This window comes from Bombyx mandarina, chromosome 10 (assembly GCF_030267445.1).
Source record: "Bombyx mandarina strain Sakado chromosome 10, ASM3026744v2".
NCBI lineage: Eukaryota > Metazoa > Arthropoda > Insecta > Lepidoptera > Bombycidae > Bombyx > Bombyx mandarina.
In genome coordinates this window covers 15470037-15494684 of record NC_143217.1, presented here as the reverse complement: position 1 = coordinate 15494684, position 24648 = coordinate 15470037, and the positions used below count along the sequence as shown (strand labels likewise).

Genomic DNA, 24648 nt, shown 5'->3' with positions numbered 1-24648 from the left:
CTGCAGCAGAAGCAGCTGCTCTTGAGTTGTTAGGTCTCCTTCGGAGGCGCTCGAGCAGCTGTTAGCAAATCCCACCTCTCCTGGCTGAGCCTTTGCTCGCCCACCTGTCCTGGTGAAACTGGAAATGCCTCCGGCCACCAGTAATCCTTCAATCCTATAAAAAAAAAACCCTTAAAACTGGCACGCGTGACTACTCCACTACTCCGTGGCAAAAATAGGCAGAATGGTAATACCTAGTAGTATCTACTCGTGAGGGAATTCAATACGCCTTACCAAGAACACGTTGGGACAATCTCATATCTTTTATAGCTAATGGTAATCTTAAGCGTCTAAATATAATTGTAATATAATGACAAAAATAATGACGTGACAGATGTTTTTGTAAAAACTAGTGGTCCCGCAGTAGTCGAAATTCGACTATAATTAATTGAAATTGTAAGTTTGTATACTATTATGATTCTTTTTTCAAAGATTATTATACTTCTATAATCACATATTTCGCCAAGACTACACTATAGGCAAATATTAATAAGGACAAACAATATTTAATCTATTCTCAATTTGATCACAGACGTCAAGATCAAAAGTTTGACAATAAGTAAATAATATGCATGCGTGTGTGCATCAAATACATGGTAGTGTGTGTAATGTATTTTTTATTGATTTAATGTATTTTTTAGGCATAATTAAAAAAAAAAATTAACATTCTGCACTCCTTCTCTATATTCTCTATAAGTGTGGAAAATTTCATACTCCTCCGTCCGCGCAATTTTCGTAAAAAGAGATACAAAGTTGTTGCTTCACGTATTAATATAAAAATAAAAGGCACAGATTTGCAATTTAATTCAAAATTCGCTTAATAAACAATTTCTGATTCTATTAAAACTACTTCTACGGTTTAATCTCGTGTTTTTTATACTCATTACATTAGCTATGTATCCAAAATTTCGAGCACATGACCACGAAAACTGTAAAGTATCTGAAACATCGGAAATATTATATTAACAATTAAAAAGGCGAGACTAAACCGTAAAAATATGTAGTTTAAATAATGTCAAAAGGAAACGCTAAATCTCTAATCTAATATATGTTTATTCATTAAATTTCTGTTCCTAAAATTAGTGGATCGTAATGTCACAAAGAAGTGTGAGTTTGGAATAACACCACATCGTAATATGAAATCATTTCAAGTTCTTTCGCTTGAAAATCCCAAGATATATTTCGTCTGATGTTTGCAGCCGACGTCCGAGATTAAGATGCTTGGCGTTGGCAGCCCAGAACTAATGCATGCGGTTTATCATACATAATATCGTGCTTTTCATATGCTATTCTTATTAATATATTTGCGAATACAATTTTATGATGTACATGTATAGATATATAGTAAGTATAGAAATGAAATTATAATTGAAAAATAATATTTGAATTCTAATATCGCGAAATTATAAAACTCGCACTAAGCACACAGAGAGAACGACATGGGTAACTCTTAAGCTGGTATAATGCAACATACTGGTAGTAGAACCTCTTGTGAGTCCGCACGGGTAGGTACCACCACCCCGCCTATTTCTGCCGTGAAGCAGTGTGGGCTTATCCCACATTCCATGCACACACATTTACTCTTTACAATATAATATTTATATAATATATTTATTTAATATAATTATTAATACACATAAAGTATACATTCACACATATAACATATCTATTAATATATTATTACTACATTACATATACAACAGACATACACAGACGACAATTTATCGTACCGCGTCAATCAGCTGGTCGCCCGTTCGTTTGCGCTATGGACACGCGCGCTTGAACAGAATGCCGCGGGTAGCTGGAAAATATACTCTTGCGCAGCTGATCGCGGCTAGCCACGCCCCCAGTCGAAACTTACCTCGTACTGAACGCACGTCGCTATCGCTTTATGAATACTATTTATTGTTTTCGAAGCTTTTGCCTCAATTTTGATAACACGCTTTCTTTGTGTTTATCGTAGTAGTATTGTCGTCAAGTGTAAAGTGTCTTCTGTGTACTGTTTATAAACTGAATATCTATCTGTGCTCGTAACCTTCAATCCTTCATAATTTTAATAATATAGACTGTGTTGTATTTTCGTGTGGACTAAATATAATTGAATAAACATTTAATTGGTATGCAAGGTGTCGTACTTAATTTATTAACCGAACACCGTCGACGCCTACTCAGGTACTTACTTACCTTTAACACATTACACTACGCGTCCGGACGACGCATACATACTCATCCACATCCATACGGGAGACCACAACTCTCGTCTATAGCAGTAATGCGTTTCGGTTTGAAGGGTGGGGCAGCCGTTGTAACTATACTGAGACCTTAGAACTTATATCTCCAGGTAGCGATCTATGGGCTCCAGTCACCATTTAACACCAGAAGGGCCGTGAGCTCGTCCACCCAGATAGGCAATAAAAAAAAATAAAAAAAATTAAAAAAAATTCAATTTATATTTGATGATTCAAATAAGGTTTATAATTTTATTTTATTAATTTAGTAGATATTTTTATTCGAATCTTATTACGGACGAATAGGATATATTACAGGAAGGATTACAGAATTTATTGTAGTAAGTACGTGTATTTTTTTTTTTTTTTTTTCTTAGATCGGTGGACGATCTCACAGCCCACTTGGTGTTAAGTGGTTACTGGAGCCCATGGACATCTACAACGTAAATGCGCCACCCACCTTGAGATATAAATTCTAAGATCTCAGTATAGTTACAACGGCTGCCCCAGCCTTCAAACCGAAACGCATTACTGCTTCACGGCAGAAATAGGCAGGGCGGTGGTACCTACCCGCGCGGACTCTCAAGAGGTCCTACCACCAGTAAAAAAGTTGACGCATTATAAAATAGTTGACTGGTACCACTATCCTGCTCATTTCTGCCGTAAAGCAGTAATTAGAACTAAGTATTTATAACGTATCCGCTATATATCGAAAAGTATGTGTATGTTCATATATTTATTTTAGACTCCGAAACATTTGGACCAATTGCGATTAATTTTTCAGAATATCTAGAGAGCAGCCTAGCATTTCTAAGGGTCTGATTAATACAACCACAAAGCCGTTTTGACTTAGCCATTTCTATAGACTTCGGTAATCGGTTAAAAGGACGAATTCGAATAATTTTTTTTTAATTTCAACAACCACAAACTGCTTTACAAACAATCAATATAGATCGAACGATCGAACGAACGATAGATCTGGCCGTGACAAGCTAAGTTAGATCCGATAAGAAAATCAATATCAAAGAAGAGACCTTGACTAGATAATGACATAAGAGAAATTACAGTAACCGCTACAGCTGATAATGATGGCGATCCGTCGATCTAAGATTGCAGAATCACGCCAGTATATATGTACATATTTTTTGGAATACGTATAGAAGAGATTAACGAAAAGAAGTGATGACGTATAGAGTGCATGTGACTAGGAGATGTATGGAAATGGTAGTGCAAGATAGAGGGAGAAGAGGTCGACCCAAGAAGATATTGCAAATTGATTGCAGATTTGAATTGCAAATTCTTTAGATTGAAATCTTGAGACACGTTTCGTTCACTATGATGGCAAAAATTCGGGCATCTGCTTCTAGAATCACCCAAACCAACACCACACCACAACCACTTTAACTTGAACCTATCGTTTAAGTACTAAATATTATTATAAAAGTCATGTCACTTTATTTTAGTTTTTTGTCCAATGTCGTCTACACTGTTCATCTATTTTATATCGACTGTACGAAACGTAAAAGCCCGTTGTAAAGTCAAAAAATAAAACAGGCCCGGTTGGCTCAAATCTATACGAATACCTATACTAATATATAAATCTACAGTGGTTTTTACGGATGTTCCGGTATAAATACTGAACCATGCATCCGATTGACTTGAAACTTGGTATCCATGTAGAAAATATATGTACTTAATGGATAGATGAACATTTATATGAGTATTGGACTCCCTACACTAGTTGCAGGTAAAGCACCCGCAAACGATGAGAATCTTTAAGGGTGTGAGAAATTTAATGATAAGAATCTTTAAGGGTGTTAATTTTAAATGCCCACCGAAGCGGACGGGTATAGCTAGTTCAATTATAATTCCTAGTTAGAGCTTTATACAAAGCCAATAATCTGTTTTATGACATTTGACTGACGGTAAGATAAGATATTTTTTATCGTGCAGGTTCATTGGTACATTTTCATGCAGCTTAAAGAAAATCCGATGTAGGCCTGTGTTAAAATAGTTATATTTCTTAAGTGGGTTCAATAACTGATATTGTGGATTCGTTTCGCGAAATGCGTGCAAAGAAGCATAGATATCAATGATATCATGATTGTTTAGTGCGTCATTTTTTGCCAAGATTCTTCCAAGACATTCTTTATAGTTTTATCTCAGGAGATGAGCTTACGACCCATCTTTGGGGTAAATCAAAGGTAAAATCTTCCACCGGGATTTTAATGCACAGCAGACTGGTAGTATCTTGTAAATGTCGTTATGGGCTTTAAGTTCTTCTCAAATGTCTTTTAACTATGATAGCTCAATAATACCGAGCAAATAGACTTTACAATGCGGACGTAACCAAAAAACGATCAAAAACTCAATTATATTGAACAAAGGCTATCACACTCTTCAAGCTCTCTTCAAATAAGACTGTTTCTCGACTAAAGTGATAGTCTTTTTGGGGCGTGATTCAGAGTTTTGATGGTTTCCTTTTGAAAATAACCAAAATCCATTGATTTGATTTCCGAGTTCCAAGCGTTAGAGCGTCTGGAAGACGTAGCGTCGTTAGGCCTCCCACAAGATGGACCGACGATCTTCGGTTCGCGGGGATCCGCTGGATGCAGGCAGCGCAGGACTGGTCTTTGTGGCGAGGCTTGGGGGAGGCCTATGTCCAGCAGTGGACGTCCATGGGCTGATAAGAAGATAAGAAGAATATAAGAAGCGTTCGGGTTTCGTTTATTAGATTGAATTGATATTTTTGTTTATTCGTTTGTTTAATAACGAGGAAATATTACAATACTGAGCATTACAAGTGTTGTGCGAAAAGTTTCAAGAGATGTATATCTTATATTAATCACAGAAAACAACAATCGGGATTCATTACAAAAAACACATATATTTTTTAAATTCTAAACGAGTGTAACGTTGAGTCGTGATTTTATCGACATTTCGGCCTGTATGTGTACGATAGGGTACCGCGTTTGAGTCCCGGGTCGGGTAGATAAGCCGTGATGGAGGTGAGCGTGATCTTGCATATGCACCGAGAATTACTCACCACAATGTTCACCGGAGAGTTGCCAAACAAAAACAAATTCACAGCCAAAGGAATAAGGTTCGGCTGTAGGCGTTTTACTTTTGGTACCGATTGCGGTTTTGTTTTTCAAATTTGAGCTTTCTCGCTTGGAATTTAAGGAATATAAAAATAGGCCCCATTTCTGTTGCGGTAAATGCGATTTGTTAAATATTTCAAAATGTTTTGCGGTGCCTCGATAAAACCATGTTGATTGTTTATAAATCAATCAAATGGAGATTTTTTTAAGTAAGCACGAGTTTTTTTTAAAATTAATAACACAAATTAAATTAAAAATTAGCAAAAGTCTGTTATTACTGTACTTGGTCTGTTCTTTCAACCCAATCGAATTAAATTCCTAATTTAGTTTTGATAAATCCGCTAGCCAACAACCAAATTAGACGCCCAACGAAAAAAAAAACCATAAAAATTCGCAACTGTTCGCTTGCTAATAGTGTTAGTATCCCAAATAAAATCCTTAAAGTGATAGAGAAACCATATGCCAATTAAAATCTATCAATTTCGAATGTTTCGTAGAGAGCACCGATAATTTTATACCAATATTGTGGGTATGTAACACGGATATGAGGTTTAACCCTACTGTGCCGAAGGGTGTTTCCGACCCAATACATTTCGATTTGTGTAACAAACACGGTATTAAATCCGGGCAATGATATTGTAGGTATTATTCGTAAGAGCGGCTTAATTAATCTTAAATGTGGTCGATATCATTGTACGTATGCGTCGGTTTGGCGTGTTTATCGACAAAGATATTAAAGGTGCGTTCGTTAAGAAATTTGCTTAGGCAGCTCACAAGCGAGAAAACTTTGAAAATAAACTACTGTTTGACGTTGATGTTACTAATGAAATTTTTAACAATCGCTAAAAATAGAGAAAGCACTATAGAAACAACAAATAAAAAATAAAAACAGTAAAAGGTGCGAAACAATTAAAAATGTGTGCAATAACTAGCTAAGTGATTCTTCATTCTCAAAAGACAGAAATCGTCTGATGTACAATTAAAATTATAATTCCGATTATTCTGTTACACCTCTAAGTAATATTAGAAAGAGAAAGAAAGCTCCCCTATCGATCATAATGGTAGATATTTCTTTTCACACAGCTACTCAGACCCAAACTCCACTGTGCGGCATCCATAAAAGAAATACACCATAATTTCTAACTCTATATCTGTACTCCGACATTTAATCCTTCGTCTATTTAGATTCAGATTTCCCGTATTTGTCAGTCCATTGTACTCTAAAACTTCCGTCGTTTACGCTGAAATGGTTTTGAGACAAAGATTATTCTTAAGTACGTATTAATTCCGCCATATATCAAATAGTTTGCGAACGGGTCTTAGCGATCCCCTCTCGAAAAGTACGGGTTGAATAAGTTTACTTCAGTGTTGACTATAGTATCATCTATGTAGTATAGATTGTTACTTCAGGCTTGATTACATTCATTGAGAATATAAAAATTTGATTTAATTTCGTGTATTAGTTGCAAATTTCATATATCTAACTCGATTTTTTTGCTAGTGTTAAAAAAGAGTTATAAAATCAATGTATTAAACCAAAAATAGCAATTGATTTAGAACGATATGTTCAAGAGAATATTGATATTGCATTTACAGATAAATAAAAAATAAAGTCTTGGTTTATAGATCAATGAAGGATGCATGTTTCCAACAATAGCTTACCCGAATTCAGAAGCACCAAATTAAAACTTCATAACAAGAAGCATACAACTTTATTAAAATAAAACCTTAAACGTTCTAAAACTTTACATATTATCATCACAAACATTACTAGTTTCTCGGTATTGGTATTTTTAATAGTTGCATCATAAATATAACGACTGTACTAACATTAAAATACACCAAATCAAAACACATCACATAGATTACGGGGTAATAAAGCACTATATATTTAACATACAAATTCCCTGTAATGATAAAGATCAGTACACGAAACCGTAATCAAATACGCATTTTATTTGCGCCTGTCGATTTAGTTACTGTATTGTGTAGTTTGGAGTATTGATCGTGTACTGGCCTTGAATTTTGTAGATTTGCGATAGGGCCTTCGTTTTAGGGACAACTCGGCTTATAGATGAAGCTCCCTTAAAATAGTTAAATACCTTTCGTAATGTGAAATCATAAAATCATCATCATCATCATCATCGATGCTCTCCCACATCATTCGTCTTTGAGGTTAGCGTTTAATCGTCTGGTGTTTTTCCTCCTCGTAGACAGATGCGTAATTTTAACACAGTCGTCAACAATACGTAGATAAAGGACTGATAAAATTAGGTATCATTATTTAAGTTCATTTCATGTTATAGTTTAAACATTACTACGTACGTCTCTGGGATTCATTTCTGATATTTCCATAGCGTTTTTAGCGTAAACGAATTTGTCTTCTGTACTTCTGTCAATATCGACACACAATTTCTTCAATGTCGAATTAAAATTAAGCATAATTACTGTAAGGGATTTCGTGTCCAACTCCTTTACAACCAATACTAAATTGGAAGCGGCTGTGAAATCCATGTTTTTAAGGTTCGTACCATCAATTACGATTACTGTGTCAGATAGTTCTTGCGATTCTTTAATGACTGTTCTGCGAACGTGTTCAGCGGCACAATACGATATATCTTCAGAGAAAGGTACAATAAGCAAATCGCCCTTCTGATATTTCACTATGTTAGCACCCAGGTTGGGTCTTGACACTCTATGCAGTAACAAAGCGGCTTCGATGATAATTCCAGCTATGATGCCGTATTCCAAACCGAATGATAAACAAACAAATGTGGTCGTGAGCAGGATAGCTAGTTCTTTTTTGCTGTTTCTCCACAATTGCAGCATTGTTTTATAATCGATCATGAAAAACATTGCTGATATAATCAATCCGGCCAAAGACGCTTTCGGTATGTAATAGAACGTTGAAGTCAATGATGTGAGCGCAACAACTAGTAAAAGAACTTTAGTGACACCTCCCAGTGGGGTGACAACTCCAGACATATGATTTATGGCCGTCCTCGTAAATGATCCTGTGATTGGCATACTTTGTCCGAAAGATCCAATCATGTTACACAAGCCAAGAGCGATCATTTCTTGATTGGCATCCACTATGGCACCGCCTGCAAAAGCTTTAGCGATGGCCACCGTTTCCATAATTGCAACAAACGGTAACACTATAAACCCAGGGCCTAAGACGCCCATCATATCTCCAAAATTGTATGTTTCGTTGCCGACCACTGTAGAAAATGGTGGCCAACTGAATTTGGGTAATCCACCGTCAATAGAACCGATTAATTCTAATGGTTCTTGATCAAACACAGTTTTAATGACAAAAGCTACTGTTATCCCCACCATCACAACCACAGCATTCCGAGACAACGAAATGAACCATCGTATTTTTTTAAATAAACTGTCAGTTCTTTTGCAACCATCACCTAGTTTTTTCAATAGCATCAACATAATGATCGTGGCTGATCCAAGGAGAAATTCGTATAGTTTCATAGTTTTGAAATTACGTATTAGATTTTGTACGGACTCGGTAAAGTTGTTCCCGGATGATCCACTGAGACCGAAGAATGGTTTTAGTTGTAACGCAGCGATTTGTAAGGCTGCGGCTGTCGTAAATCCACTAATGACCGGCATTGATATAAATTCAACCAAAAAACCGAGATGAAACACTCCCATCAACAAAATCACTACACCAGAAACGAACGCAGTTAAAATAGCGAAATCCACTGAATAGCCGGATACGTATTTTGCTGTCATCGCTGCCAAGATAGCTGTCGGCCCAACAGTTACGTTATAGCGGCTACCGAAGATAACGTATATTACTCCTGAAGTCAGAGATGCATACAGCCCATGCTCCGGAGACTGTCCAGCCACCACAGCATACGCTATGCCTTGCGGTATGGCTGTAAATCCCACGGTTATGCCGGCAATGAAGTCTTGCACGAAATATTCGGGTTTATAGTTGGGTAACCAACCGAGGATCGGCAACCGTTTCTTCAAAGTCTTCATTATACATGCTTTTCTAATCCGTTTCTTAAATTGCTTCCGGCGCGAACTCGGATCGATGTTCGGTAGGCCTATCATTTTTCTACGCCTACACACTAAGACGTATGTAGAGAAACTGATACTGTTTCACGTCTACTATTGATAAGGAAATTGCTAGTGTCCGTTTATCATATATTATAATGTACGTGTCAATCATTTAAATACATCTTTTTGTACAGGATGATCATCAAGACATGATCGCGGATTAGATACTAATTTACTTAATACTTGTATTATTAATCAAACATTATCTATGAGAGTTTTTATGTAGGATCTTGGTATCTTAATAGATAAGGATTCTTTTTCTTTTTTTATTGCTTAGAGAGGGTTTAGAGAGATGGCTGGACGAGCTCACGGCCCACCTGGTGTTGAGTGGTTACCGAAGCCCTTAGAAATTTACAATGTAAATGTCGCCACTCACTTTGGGATGCGAGTTCTAATGTCTCCGTTTTTAAAATACAACGGCTGCCCCACCCTTCGAACCGAAAGGCATTACTGCTTCACGACAGAAATAGGCTGGGGGGTAGAACTTTTTCGTGCGTACTCACAAGAAATCCTACGACCAGTATTTACGCAAATTATAATTTTGCTGGTTTCATTTTTATTACACGATGTTATTCCTTCAACGAGGAGAGGTAGACCTAAGAAGAAATGGATGGATTGTGTGAAAGACGATATGGGTAAGAGGGAAGTGAGCGAAGAAATGGTATACGATAGAAGAGTATGGAAGGAGAAAACATGTTGTGCCGACCCCAGGTGACTGGGAGAAGGGCAGGATAATGATGATGATGATTCCTTCAACGTGGAAGTGAATCGTGAACAATTGTTAAGTACGTATTTCATTAGAAAAATTGGTACCCGCCTGCGGGATTCGAACACTGGTGCATCGCTACATACGAATCCATCGGACGTCTTATCCTTTAGGCTACAACGACTTCAGAGTTTCTTTCAAAGCTTCTACTTGCGTGAGTCCACGACTAAGTCGTTCGGTTTTAAGTGAACTATATTAGGTGTTTGTAAATTAAGAGAATTATAAGGTGACAGATGAAAAGAAATCGCCCCCTTTTTACCACCACCAGTTATCGAAGACGATGTTGATCTTGGTTAGGGATTATGTAGCTCGGTTTTGATTATGTGAATCTACTTATTTTGCCATTTAATGAGTTTATAAAATGTATACATATGTAGAAATGTCTGTGATCTCCGGAAAAAAAACAAGGTTCCATTGTCGACAGTCAATTCTATTTGACAGTGTTTGTACAGCAGGCCGTCATCCGTGTTAAAATGGCCGCTGAATTATTTAAAAACATAATCAAACCGACTCCCTGTTCAATTTTCATTCGTCTCAACAACAGCTGAACATTCACGATAGACCGTGGCTAATCAGCCGGCGTTTTACGTAGAAACAAAGGCGTAAGCTATATCACTATGAACGTACAATTCTAGGGGCCAAATAGAAACCGTCATTGGCTTGGTGGTCCTGCATTCCTGCGTTTAGACCTCGAAGGAGCACCATGTCCGCGGATGGGTACTGCTGAGGCATGCTGCTAGTCCTCGCTTGACCCCGCGTCACTGCTTCTTAAAGACAGGCGTTGATTTGGATCTACCTATCCCTCCTGGTCTAAGTGCGGCTACACTACAGAGTCCCGTTGGTTAAGGCGCTGAAGACGAAGACAGTGGGCACTCGTCCAGAGGAACTTTTTTTTTCCTACCTATTTTAGTAACCTCGAGGGGTTATTTTAGATTCGCCGAGTTAGGTGAGTAGGTGAGCTCACGGGGCTAAAACTGGGAATGTTGCTAACACTGGCCCTAACAAGAACAGTGCTTCGCAGAATGTACCACCGGATCGGAAACGTGACCCACTGAGAAGATCCGGCAAGAAACTCAGTGGGCTGTGTCTATGGGTTAATTAACTCGCCGAGCCCTTCGTCGCAAGCGACGGATTCGGCGAGGACGGTGACCGGTGCTTGAAGTACCTAAAAGCACCGTGCAAGGATCGAGAGAATCCATAATGACGTGTTTAGAGCGACGTCGACTGTTTACCGGTTTATCGCTTTACAGGATCGGGTATATAATTACCGGCGGCCACAACAAGAGGGATTCTCATGTCGTGCCGCCTTCTCAAAGTGGCCCAATGATGCCGACTGTAGATACTTACTGATTAAAGAGGAACAATAACACAGTATTAGATACAACAAAGTCTGAATTCATAATGTATTTTTTAAAATGTAAATTATATGTATAACTACGTCAATTACGTAGGTTCTTGTTTTAATCACTGTGGTCCGACTCCAACGTGGTCTGCTTTTTTTGGTTGGTTATCATCTGTTGAGTAGCTTTGATTTAAATATTCAAAAAACTGTTCGAGCTTAGAAGCGCCCCTATCAAATCAATAGAGCAAAAAAAGAAATAGGAAAAAAATATCAATAAGGCGCTTCGAAGTTTATGTACTTATTTGACTTTTTTTTATTGCATAGATGGGTGGACGAGCTCACAGACCACCTGGTGTTAAGTAGTTACTGGAGCCCATAGACATATACAACGTAAATGCGCCACCCACCTTGAGATATAAGTTCTAAGGTCTCAGTATAGTTACAACGCTGCCCCACCCTTCAAACCAAAACGCATTACTGCTTCACGGAAGAAATAGGCAGGGCAGTGGGACCCACCCACACGGACTCGCAAGAGGTCCTACCACCAGTAAAGTAAGCTTGAACAATTTTATGTATTAAGCAGATGCTAAACAGTGCGTAAGATACCGTTCTGACACGTTTAAACCTTTTTATAGACTATAACAATTTACGCCATTTCACTTCTCGTGTTCCCGCCAAAAATTCCTTCCATGTAGCGGTTTTATGCGGCCATTTTCCTTTTTAGCGGTAATATATTGGCACAGATTATATAAAATATGTTATTTTTGCACGATGTGTAACTAGGTGGCGTTACTAGTTTCATAGCTTAGTCGCAACCTTAAAATCAGAGTAGAATTCATAGACATAAAATGTATGATCCCAATAGGCTCCGAAACGACTGGATCGATTTCGATGGAATTTCAGGATTGGTCCAGCGGGTGGTGGATTCTGTGATGTCCCGTCGCGATCGGATCAAAGCCAAATCAAAGATCGGTCAGCAAAGCGATTCCGATTTGACTAGTTACACTTACATTACAAACGAGAACAGTGAAATTTCTTTGATACCAAAAATATAATATTATTTTTCGATCTGTAAAAATGCCTTGCAACTATCACACATTTACGTTACTATTCTGCACACACACTACACAGAATAGATGCAATTAATATTTTCGATTTTTTTTTGTATATTCGGAAGATTTAAATTTGCTTTAAAATAATTTAAGGTTCTTTGTTGCCGTGTGGAGGAATATTGTTCCAACATTTAGAGGCCGAGTAACTGAAGCTACCTCTAAAAGTAGTAGAGCGGTCTCTAGGAGTCGCTAACACTTGCGGACGTTGACGCGATTGCCTACCGCCATCTCATAGCTCAGCTTAAGATGCAAATAATTCGAGGTTTGCTATTTTACGACTCCAAACAACAAACAAGCTAAGAGCATCTTCCTTCACTACTTAAGGCTCAACATTTTGTTTCGTATCATTATCGGCATAACATAATCGTGGTGGGATGCTAAAGGGAAACCTCATACTTACTCGTACAATGTCTTCTCTTCTTTTTCTCCACCTTATCCCATTAGGTGGGATCGACACAGCTAATTTCTCTCTTCCATTCTCTTCTATCAGCCGTCATCTCAACACTCACTCCCCTCTCTCTCATATCGTCATTCACACACTCCATCCATGTCTTCTTTGGTCGACTTCTTCCCCCTCTATAACTAACTACTACTTACTCGTACAATGATTTATAAAAAATCGTTTATCTGAACTTCTCAACGATTGGCATATTTGATAAGCAAACACTTCAAACAAACTACTTACCTACACGCACGTAAGCCGATTCAGTCTCTGGACATCCATATCGGAGTGCGAACGTAAGAAAATGACAGTTCTTCCGAATATCGATCCGAGTCCCTGTCGCAAAAAAATCAAGAAGACTCTAAGAAAAACGTGTTCAGTGAAAACCTTGAAGAGACGTCTACCGATACTCAGCTGGCTACCGAAGTACAAACCTGGATACTTCCCACAAGACTTCATAGCTGGCATAACCGTGGGATTGACAGCCATACCGCAAGGCATAGCATATGCGGTGGTGGCCGGACTGCCTCCAGAACACGGGCTGTACGCATCTTTGACTTCAGGTGTCATCTACGTTTTCTTTGGAAGCTGTTATAATGTGACCGTTGGACCAACAGCTATCTTGGCAGCGATGACGGCAAAATATGTTTCGAACTATTCAGCTGATTTTGCCATTTTAGTTGCTTTCATTTCTGGATTAGTAATATTAGGCATGGGTATACTGCAGCTCGGTTTTTTGGTTGAATTTATTTCGATGCCCGTTATAAGCGGCTTCACAACAGCTGCAGCATTACAGATCGCTGCGTCGCAATTAAAATCGTTCTTCGGTCTAAGCGGACCGTCAGGAAATTATTTCGCAGAGTCAATAGAAAATTTAATCGTTAATTTCAAGACAATGAAACTATATGAACCGATCCTAGGACTAGCTACAATCATTATGCTGATGCTACTGAAAAAACTCGGTGAAGGTTGCAAGAGAACTGATGGTTTCATAAAACAGGTACGATGGTTCATTTCGCTCTCCAGAAACGCTGTGGTTATAGTCGTAGGAATGACTGTAGCATTCATTTTGAAAATCACGCTTGAGCAAGAGCCGTTGATATTAATTGGTGATATTGGAGGTGGACTGCCAAAGTTCAGCTGGCCGCCATTTTCGACAGTCGTCGGCAACCAAACTTACAGCTTCGGAGACATGATGAACGTAATGGGCACCGGGTTCGTGGTGCTACCTTTAGTTGCTATAATTGAATCTGTGGCGATAGCTAAAGCTTTCGCAGGTGGTGCTACAGTGGATGCCACACAAGAAATGATCGCCCTTGGCTTGTGCAATATAATCGGTTCTTTTGGTCAAAGTATGCCAATCACCGGATCATTTACCAGAACAGCCCTAAATCACATGTCCGGTGTTGTCACCCCACTGGGAGGAGTTACCAAAGTTATTTTATTAATCATTGCCCTCACGTCGTTGACTTCTACATTTTATTACATTCCAAAAGCTTCATTATCTGGTTTGATCATATCGGCCATGTTTTCCATGATCGATTATAAAATAGTGCAAAAATTGTGGAGGAACAGCAAAAAAGAGTTGGCTATTCTTATTGTGACTGGAATGGTTTGTTTATTATACGGTTTGGAATACGGCATAATAGCTGGAATCGTTATTGAAGCAGCGTTGTTACTGCACAGAGTATCAAGGCCTAAAGTGGGTGCTAATGTGGTTAAAGCCCAGAAAGGGGATTTACTTATTGTACCTCTCACTGAAGACATATCGTACTGCGCCGCTGAGCATATTCGCAGAACAGTTATCAAGGAATCGCAGGAACTATCCGATACAGTAATCGTAATTGATGGTACGAACCTCAAAAACATGGATTTCACAGCTGCCTCGAATTTAGTATTAGTTGTAAAGGAGTTAGACAAGAAATCGCTCAGAGTGTTGATGCTGAATTTCAATTTGATATTGAAGAATCTGTGTGTTGATATTGACAGGAGTATAGAAGAGAAATTTGTTTACGGCACGAACGTTCTGGAAATGCCGGAAGTATTTTTAAAAGCCGTGTAAAGAACAATCGTTTCTTGAATTGAAGTTAAAATAAAGTTTCATTTTTCTAGGTCCCGAGTGATTTCGAATTTTGTGATGAATTTGTTATCTCTGACCCGTACTAAAGATTCTGTAAAATCTGTAAAATATGAATATAAAGTGTAAACTTCAAAAATGAAGAATGAGAGAAATGTCATGATCTGGATTATAAATTATTGTATTTAAAATATGTTGTTCTTCATAGCTTAAGACCTTTTTTTACTATTTTTTCCTTTATAAGAGACGAACAAACAGCCTACCTAATGGTAAATGGTTACTGTCGCTCATAAATGTCAGCAATGGTAGGGGCACAGTCAAGACACTGTCTACACCTGAGTATTCTCTTGATTTCTGCTTTGAAGAAGATATTTTATAGCGCTCAGGAAAAAACACTGTGGAGGGAAGCTCATTCTAAAGCTCTGGAGCATTCCGTACAAAACAAAGAGAGAACCGAAAACCCTCCGTAGCCCTAGAAGTTCGTAACGATCTCGTAACAAGAACGAGATCATTGACAATTCAAACCGCTCTCACCAGTGAATAAAGTAAAGAAGATAGTCAGTCATGAGATGATGAGGGAAGCCATATATAGATCATTGATTAACTGGCGATCCCCAAAATATCCAAGCAGTTGTGTGTTTATTATTAGCTCCATCACTATGCCAGCAATTGAGTTATCAGAATTAGCCTATAAGTCAAGGGGTCCGATCTGTCACCTTTCTTGCTTGATCACTATCAAAATGGACACGATTAGATTTGTCCCTCAAATAAAATTGGCCTGGGGACAAAAAACCAATTTATGTAGAGTTCACTTCAATTAGCAATTGTATTTTAAAGTAATTATCAAGTTAAAGACCGGAGCGGTCCCTGTGGGTGGGGATACTGTTACTTTGCCAAAACAACATTAGCGTTCCCTCGGGACCACCGCAACTCACCTACCTAGAATACCCTGACCGCAAGCTTTCTGTTGAGTATGTAAGAAACGCGGACCCCCATGGCTCATCTAGCGTAATTTGAGCTTGTCGGAGTAATTCTTTATCCATATGCATTTAATTGCTTTTGGCTGAAATCGCTAAAAAATCTCGGTCCTTAACCAGTTAAGTACAATAGTGTGGGTAGATAACTTCACAACTTATCTATGATTAAGCTGTTATCGACTCAACACCACACATATACGTAAAACGCAATTTTGGCTACCAGTGCTGCTCAATGACATATTAACAACTTACAGGGAAATTTTCACGTTGTGTCTCCAACCACTCAAACCGTAGAGAACCAATAAAAACTAGGGGTATAGATAGGCCCGCCCATTAAAATAAAATAACGTAGTAATTGACCAAATTTATCTTATTGTGCTGCGTAGTTTGTAAATAAATTTCTACTGTGTCTGTACGTTATAGCTTGCATACGCCAAAAAATCCCGTCTAGACTGGAGAACTATCTTCGCAGATACGTAATGCGTTGAATGACATTCAAGTACTTTTGATAGCAGTTTTCGTCATAAGATTGCATGCATGCGAACATTTTAAATAAACTGAACGTGACGCAATGCAAACAGGCGTTCGGCTCAGAATGGTGGGATAGCCGCAATGCATCCGATACTTTAAGTATTAGGGATGAGAAAAGCAAGACCCACAGTTGGACTGTCTTGCTCTTGCTGACTTAGTCTTGATCTTGGCGTTGCACCTAGTGTTAAGTGGTTACTGGAGCCCATAGACATCTACAACGTAAATGCGCCACCCACCTTGAGATATAAGTTCTAAGGTCTCAGTATAGTTACAACGGCTGCCCCACCCTTTAAACGCCTTCGCCTTCGCCTATAAATATATTTTTTAAGTAAACTTTTGTGATATTAGATTATATTTTTATTAGATTGTGCTCTTCGCTTTATTGGTGTTAACTGATAAACCCGCCTATTACGCCAAAACTTCCTTTCAAACCGGATCTCATTACTGCTTCGCAGTACAAATCTAAGTATCTAATACTATTGTATTAGCATTGTACTCAATATAATACATCTAAATATCAGATTACACGTGGGTCCCACAGCCCAGTGAGAAGCGAGTTAAAACCCCGAAATTGGAGAAAACATTGACAAAATCCATTTCTCTATACCAGATCTTTCAAAGTACAACACAAAACAAAGTATTTCTTCGAAGGTATACCAGGGTAATCGTTAGAAATCTTCAACGCAAAATTGACGGAAAATACTTTAGGGTGAATTCTAAAAAAAAAAAACACATGTGGTCGAAACAAACTTCTTATCCTGGCCAAAACGTTATTAGGAAAACTGTCGACTGCACCGAGATAAATTAGAGCCGTTATTTTTATCTGACACCCACAAAACAAGAGGGCTTTGATTTAGTGGGCACGTTGGAGGGCTCGCGGGATAGAGCACGTTGCAAAATACAACTACTGTTTGAACACCCTTTACATTTTACATATGAAAAGTGATCTCTGAAACATGTATGTAGAATAGGGATAAAATAAAACTTTCACTGTTCCAAAATCTTCTGTTATAATACTAATTAATAATTAATTAACACTTTTATTACGCCTCGACCATCTTCGCCATCTTCCAATTCTCTATCATCCTGTCTGTCATTCTCTTTTGCCTTTCTTTCCGTTTTCTCTCACTAATATCTTAACGCTCCGTTCCACAATATTTTCGTACGTTCCGTTTTTACCAATCCTACATGTCTTTTACTTTAGCATTAGCCTTACCCGAAGATTCGAAACTTGAAGATTTTATCAAAATTAGTCCAGTACTTAAATAAGCAGATAGAAAACCGCAATTAAAAAAACAAGGAGATGCATAAAGTTTTTAAGTTACTACTTTTTGAGAAACACGATTAATTAATTGAATGGGTCTTTTGAAAATCTATAGGATATTTTTACTATCTTACGGTCTAAACATATACTATATAAAACAAAACAAGGCCATTCATAAAATACTGTTACAGTGTCGTTGGGTCCACATTCTAAGCAACAATTTATTTTTAGAGATCTTGCTCTGTCATAATCAATTTACAAAATATTATTATTAGATTGATAATAATGCGGAAAATAAAGCATGATTCGCGCAATAAGCAAGCAAGATAATGAGTTCGAGGAAAAATATCCAAATAATATCTCAAAGGCTACTTTTTATCTCGATTCAGAAACGTAATGTTGTTTAATCGAAGGATGCAACGTTGTTAATATTTAAAATGAATAGATTATTATAGACATTTATGAGTATGTTTTTTTTCGAAATTTTTAACAGCACAGTCGATCTTCCATAAATCTATTAATGTTCGGTCTAAAAGCATTTGACATTATCTTAAATTATGGACAAACATAGCTTTTATTTTTTTTAACGAAGGAAGGATTACTGCTAGCCCGAAGGTCTTTCCAGTTTCACCAGGATAGGTGGGCGAGCACGTGGTCAGCCAGGAGGGGTGGGATTTGCTAATAGCTGCCCGAGCGCCTCCGAAAGAGACCTAACATCTCACAAGCATAGCTACGAGCGATTGTCAAGTAACTAATTTCAAGCAATTATTTACTTTTACGATTTCATCTCGCCTCTATTATTCGCGATGTTTCATATACTCTATGGATACTCCTTTTTTTACATTTTTAATTTCCGTGGTCATGGATTATTGACGCGTCATTCGCCGATTCATGGAGATTGTGTCAACTTTCATATGATTTTCTATAAAAAAATATTAAGAATAACAGACGTGAGGTTAAGCCGTAACTGTAGTTTTAATGATGTTTACGACATGTGAGAAAGAAAATGCAACAACCTAATTCTGGTGTCACCGTGCATTCACGTCTGTTTTGTATCTACTAGCTTTGGGAGTTTCGACAATTGCTTTAACATTATGCGGGAAGCTAGCTCATTACTTGAACATTGAATTACGTTACTCATAAATTGGACACACATAGGAAATACTAAAACACAGAAATACAAGGATATGCAAATATCAAAACAACAGTACAACCGACGTGACGCGTTATCGGCGACACGTCCATCAAACTTTTCCGACGCGCGTACGTTAGTCACGTACGAAAAATAAAATTTGGATGTGGCACTCTATTTGTAAAACATCATTTAAATACATTAGTAATTGGGAACGAACCCATGCACGGGCATCCGGTCCCAAATTAGGATTATGAGTACCAGTTTTTTTTTTTTTTTTATTGCCCTTGTAGGCAGACGAGCATACGGCCCACCTGATGGTGAGTGGTTACCGTCGCCCATGGACTTCAGCAATGCCAGGGGCAGAGCCAAGCCGCTGCCTACCGTTAATATATATAATTACCTTTAAAGATATACATAGTTATTAAGCACCCAGATTATGAGCAAACAGATCTGTTCATCTCAGCGACTGTGGCGATTCTCGGCGCAACTAATGAAAACAATCACTGCGTTAAAATGCTTTCTAATTAAATTTTATGAAACCAAAGTGCATTTATTAGAGAAAGTTTTCCTTTATTTTTAAATGTTTGTTTCCTTAAAGAGTCGTCTTTTAGTTTTATGCTAACTCCAATATATGTACCAGTTACGCATGTACACTTTTTTTAAATTGCCTTTGTAGGCAGACGAGCGTACGGCCCACCTGATGGTAAGTGGTCACCATCGCTCATCGACGTCAGCAATGCCAGGGGCAAAGCCAAGCCGCTGCCTACCATGGTATTATGGTGTCCCGTGGTCAAATCCGGTGATATGTGCTTGACACACACTGTATAAGAAACTCTATAGTTTATGTATCAAATCGTAAATTACATAACTAATACATAATGTTTTGTATTCGTTGTGTTCTAAATCAAAGATTCATCTTATCAGCCGATAGCATTAACGACTATTTTGTGTTTTCTTGAACCTGTCCTTCTTATCTTGTGATTAGAAACCCCGTGATCTCGGCGATTTGCAGCGTCAAGCTTGGTACGTTGTGTTAAAAATAGTACCAATAAAAATACTCTAGGTATGATAGTAGACGGTAATGTGATGCGTCTTAAAAAAACTTGGATGGACTGTGAGAAAGGGGTGTTGCTAGAGGTATTAGCGCAAAGATGACGTATGATAGGCCTGAATGGAAAAAGAGGATAGAGGCACTAGTGTAGAATATTGGTAGTAGGGAGTATTGTGAGCTCTCAATAGAGGTGTCACCAATTCCCAGTAATACTCATGAACCCTGCTCAGAAATACTCTGGCGTTTCGGTCTGGAGGAACAGCCCTTTTAAAATATAACAAAAATCTCGAAGTCATATCGCAGGTGTCAAAATAGTTAGGTTTGTGGTACTTATTCGTATGGAAACAATCACTAGCAACTACTACTAGAGATAATGATCACAATCACCAGAAGTGGTCTTATCGTGGAAGTGATTTGTGTAGTATGTGTTAGATACGCAATTTTCTAAGTAGGTAAATCTGTCAAAAAATAAAACTGATTAAAAGTGCACTAGGTGTTTGAGCTAATAAATTCATATTTTCAGTAGAGGCATACTATTTTTTATCGAAGCCGACGGATAAATCTATATAATAATATTAATACGTGAAGCAAAAACTTTGTATCCCTTTTTACGAAAATTGCGCGGACGGAGGAGTATGAAATTTTCCACACTTATAGAGAATACAGAGAAGAAGTGCACAATGCTAATATTTTTTTAAATAATGCATAATAGATACATTAAATCAATAAAGAAAACATTACACACACTATATACCATGTATTTACGCACACACGCATGCATACTATCTATTGTCAAACTTTTGTTCTTGACGTCTGTTGTCAGATTGAGATTAAATATTGTTTGCCTTTGTTAATTTTATAGTGTATTTTTATAGTGTAGTCTTGGCGAAATTTGTGATTATAGAAGTATAAAATACAATCATAATAATGTACAAACTTACAATTCCAATGAATTATAGTCGAATTTCGACTACTGCGGGACCTCTAGTTTCTATAAATACTCCAAACATTATTGCCGGAAAAACGAAATATAAAGAAAATCGTAACTGCCACATCTGTTCAGAGAACAAAAACATTGTTCAATGGTGTATACCGGCGTCAAACCGGCGCCCACAGTGCGCATTCAAAGGCTTTTCATGCGAGCTTTAAGCTCTGTTGACGTTTTCGATATTGCTTTTAAGACACATACGTGATTGTTTTGATCAATTTAAGATTGAAAGAAAATTCAACGTTTCCATGGGCGAAGTTTTCGGCCGAAATTCAAATTCAAGATTCAGAATTATTTTCTCTGTCGTATTTTCTTTTTTGTTTCGTTCTATAATAGATATTTAAAAGAAATATATGCATTCGAGGTCGGCGAAAACAGCTTAGAGAGTATTTTTATTTTATTTATTTTTTATTGCTTATATGGGTGGACTAGCTCACAGCCCACCTGGTGTTAAATGGTTACTGGAGCCCATAGGCATCGACAACGTAAACGCGCCACCCACCTTGAGATATAAGTTCTAAGGTCTCAGTATAGTTACAACGGCTGCCCCACCCTTCAAACCGAAACGCATTACTGCTTCACTGCAGAAATAGGCAGGGCGGTGGTACCCACCCGCGCGGACTCACAAGAGGTCCTACCACCAGTAATTACGCAAATTATAATTTTGCGGGTTTCATTTTTAATTACACGATGTTATTCCTTCACCGTGGAAGTCAATCGTGAATATTTGTTGAGTACGTATTTCATTAGAAAAATTGGTACCCACCCGCCTGAGATTCGAACACCGGTGCATCGCTTAACACGAATGCATCGGACGTCTTATCCGTTAGGCCTTCTGGAGTCTTTTTGGACGTCTGGAGTTTTTTTTTTTTTTTCTTTTCTTTAAAAAGAAAAAAAAAGTCTGGAGTATTTTTATATATACTCATAGTATAACGAAGTCGGCGCGCCGATGTAAAACAAAATTAATTTCCATTTGGTAAGATTAAACTCAATGATTCGAGGCGGTATTTGGGTATAATTCATTATTAATTTGTGATTTAATTAGTTGATAGTATTGTAGTATTGTTAGTTAAGTTAATATATATATATAATTTTTTTTATTGCTTAGATGGGTAGACGAGCCCACCTTGTGTTAAATGATTACTGGAGTCCATAGACATCTACGATGTAAATGCGCCACCCACCTTCAGATAAGTTTTAAGGTCTCAAGTATAGTCAAATATAGTTAAAATAATTTGCTGAAGTCCATGGGCGACGGTAACTACTCACCATCAGGTGGGCCACATGCTCGTCTATCTACAAGGGCAATAAATAAAAAAAAATTACACACGGTTTTGTTTTCATTGGTTGACACTAAATTTCGTCAATATATAAATAAACACATAAAATAGCAAATCAGTTTACTAGTAGACCAGAAAACAGTAATTGTTTTGTCTTTACCTTTTTTATATGTACCTGTAGATACTTTTACGAATTTTATGTAATGACTTTGAATTCAATCGTCTCTATGGTCTTATGATTAGAGATTCTGACTACTGTATTCTGAAATCCACTTTCAATATCCACTCGGCGTCTTCTTCCATGTCATATCGTCTTCTCGCATTAAAACTGTATAATCTCAAAACTATATAAACTATATAATCTTACAGGAGAGTGTTTTAAAGGTTTAACATGTGATATTTTTAATATTAGGTAATCATCTTTGCAACATTTATTTTTTATTTCTTACCAGTTACATTATCTGTCTTTTAAAGTAAGATAAAATTACGTATTAATTTTGTTAACAGTAGTCAAAACATAGGTAAACTAAAAAAAAAACAAAAATTTAAACTAAACTACGCTCTTTTGACAGTATTTATGAGAAAAATACTAGTGATACCAAATGATTCCGCATATTAAGTCAATTTTGAATATTTTTGGAAATTGTACACTTTTAATGCGAAAAGACGATATTTACATTATGAACATTGAACTAAAGTTTTGCCTGGTATCGTTGAATGTAAATTATTTGAAACGCCATCCTCTTTTTTTATTAAATAAATAAATATAAATAAATAAATATTTACTAACAATCACGCCACGTTAACTGGTCCCGTGATAAGTTCGTAAAGAACTTGTGTTACAGGTACCAGATAACGGAAATAAATATAAGATTTTTTATTATACACATATATATATTTAATATACATCCATAACCCTGGAAAATACATTTATATTTATCATATAAATATCTTCCCTTGGCGGGGTTCGAACCCGCGACCCCCCTTGTGTAGTGACCATGTCACTGACCACTACACCAGACGGACGTTAAATTCAAAGTCGGTTGAATTAAATAATATTTAAATCAGGACCAACGAAGTTCAAAACAAAAACAATGTTAAATGCACCCTTTAATAATGTAATGAAAACGATTTTCCGTTACTAAATCCTGAAAGTTCGGCTGTACTGCTTCCTGTTGGAGCTTAAAATCTTCCGGAATAAAAGCTCGGTCCCTCGGTGGCGAGCTTCAGGAAAGCGTTGTCTATAAACTTTACTATTTACTTTGAGTACACAACGTTTAGTTTTAGACTATTGTAAATACTAGGTTGCCCGGAATGGTATCTACTGGCAGTAATATTTATACCGTGACGTCACACTCCCAGTATGAATATCGGAACTGATGTTTTAATGGAGAATCTGACTTTAAGTTGTGACCGCTTTGACGAAGCCAAAATATGTAGGTACAATTTACTAGTAATATTTTTAGAATACATTCTGTCTTCGAATCTAGTTTTGAAAATGGCGAATTGCGTTAGGAATAAGTTTACAAAGATAAAGTATTTTTCTCTTTCGTCTTTTTCCTGTTTACTGTGATGAAAAACCTTGAACCGAGCGTCCAAGGACGTTCACGATTGTATGGTGTTTCAGATACTGGATGAATCTTTCACATTCATATTTCCAATGAAAACGTTATAAATAGTAAAAACTTAAGAACTAAGCATCATCTAGATTTTGTTTTTTCGATGTTCTTTTTTTTTTTGGTTAGATGGATGGACGAGCTCACAGCCCACCTTTTTTTTTTTTTTCGGGTAGAGGGCCGAACCTCCTACGAGGTCCCCGCGCAAAAGGGGCGCGCGGGGTATGTGAGACTCAACGATCTGCATGGTGTTGGTGTTTTTTTTTTTTTATTCCCTTTGTAGGTTGTTAAGTGGTTACTGGAGCCCATAGATATCTACAACGTATATGCGCCACCCACCTCGAGATATAAGTTCTAAGGTCTCGGTATAGTTACAACGGCTACCCCACCCTTCGAACCGAAACGCATTACTGCTTCACGGCGGAAATAGGCGGGGTGGTGGTACCTACTCGTGCGGACTCCCAAGAGGTCCTACCACCAGTGATAAATTGAGTTCAAATTGAGAGAAATGCTTATCTCGCAAACGGTTTTAATTTTCAAATTGGATACAGATACAAATTCTGCCGTGATGAAGAGACATAAGATGCCTCTGGATTCTGATGATCAAGTGATATGA

General features: G+C 37.5%; 3 protein-coding genes across 5 annotated transcripts in view; 1 reads left to right on the top strand and 2 right to left on the bottom strand.

Moving 5' to 3' along the window:
- LOC114246971 (uncharacterized) overlaps window positions 1-24648 on the bottom strand; it is a 357666-nt gene that overhangs the window by 98019 nt on the left and 234999 nt on the right. The gene's annotated exons all lie outside the window — the stretch shown is intronic.
- On the bottom strand, window positions 2473-9615 carry LOC149502269 (sodium-independent sulfate anion transporter-like). The gene has a single exon (XM_089730473.1). It carries the CDS (start codon window positions 9443-9445, stop codon window positions 7676-7678), a length of 1770 nt encoding a protein of 589 aa, XP_089586599.1. The 5' UTR covers window positions 9446-9615; the 3' UTR covers window positions 2473-7675.
- On the top strand, window positions 12721-15770 carry LOC149502268 (sodium-independent sulfate anion transporter). Its single transcript, XM_089730472.1, has one exon. The coding sequence runs from the start codon at window positions 13418-13420 to the stop codon at window positions 15173-15175; it is 1758 nt and encodes a 585-aa protein (XP_089586598.1). The 5' UTR covers window positions 12721-13417; the 3' UTR covers window positions 15176-15770.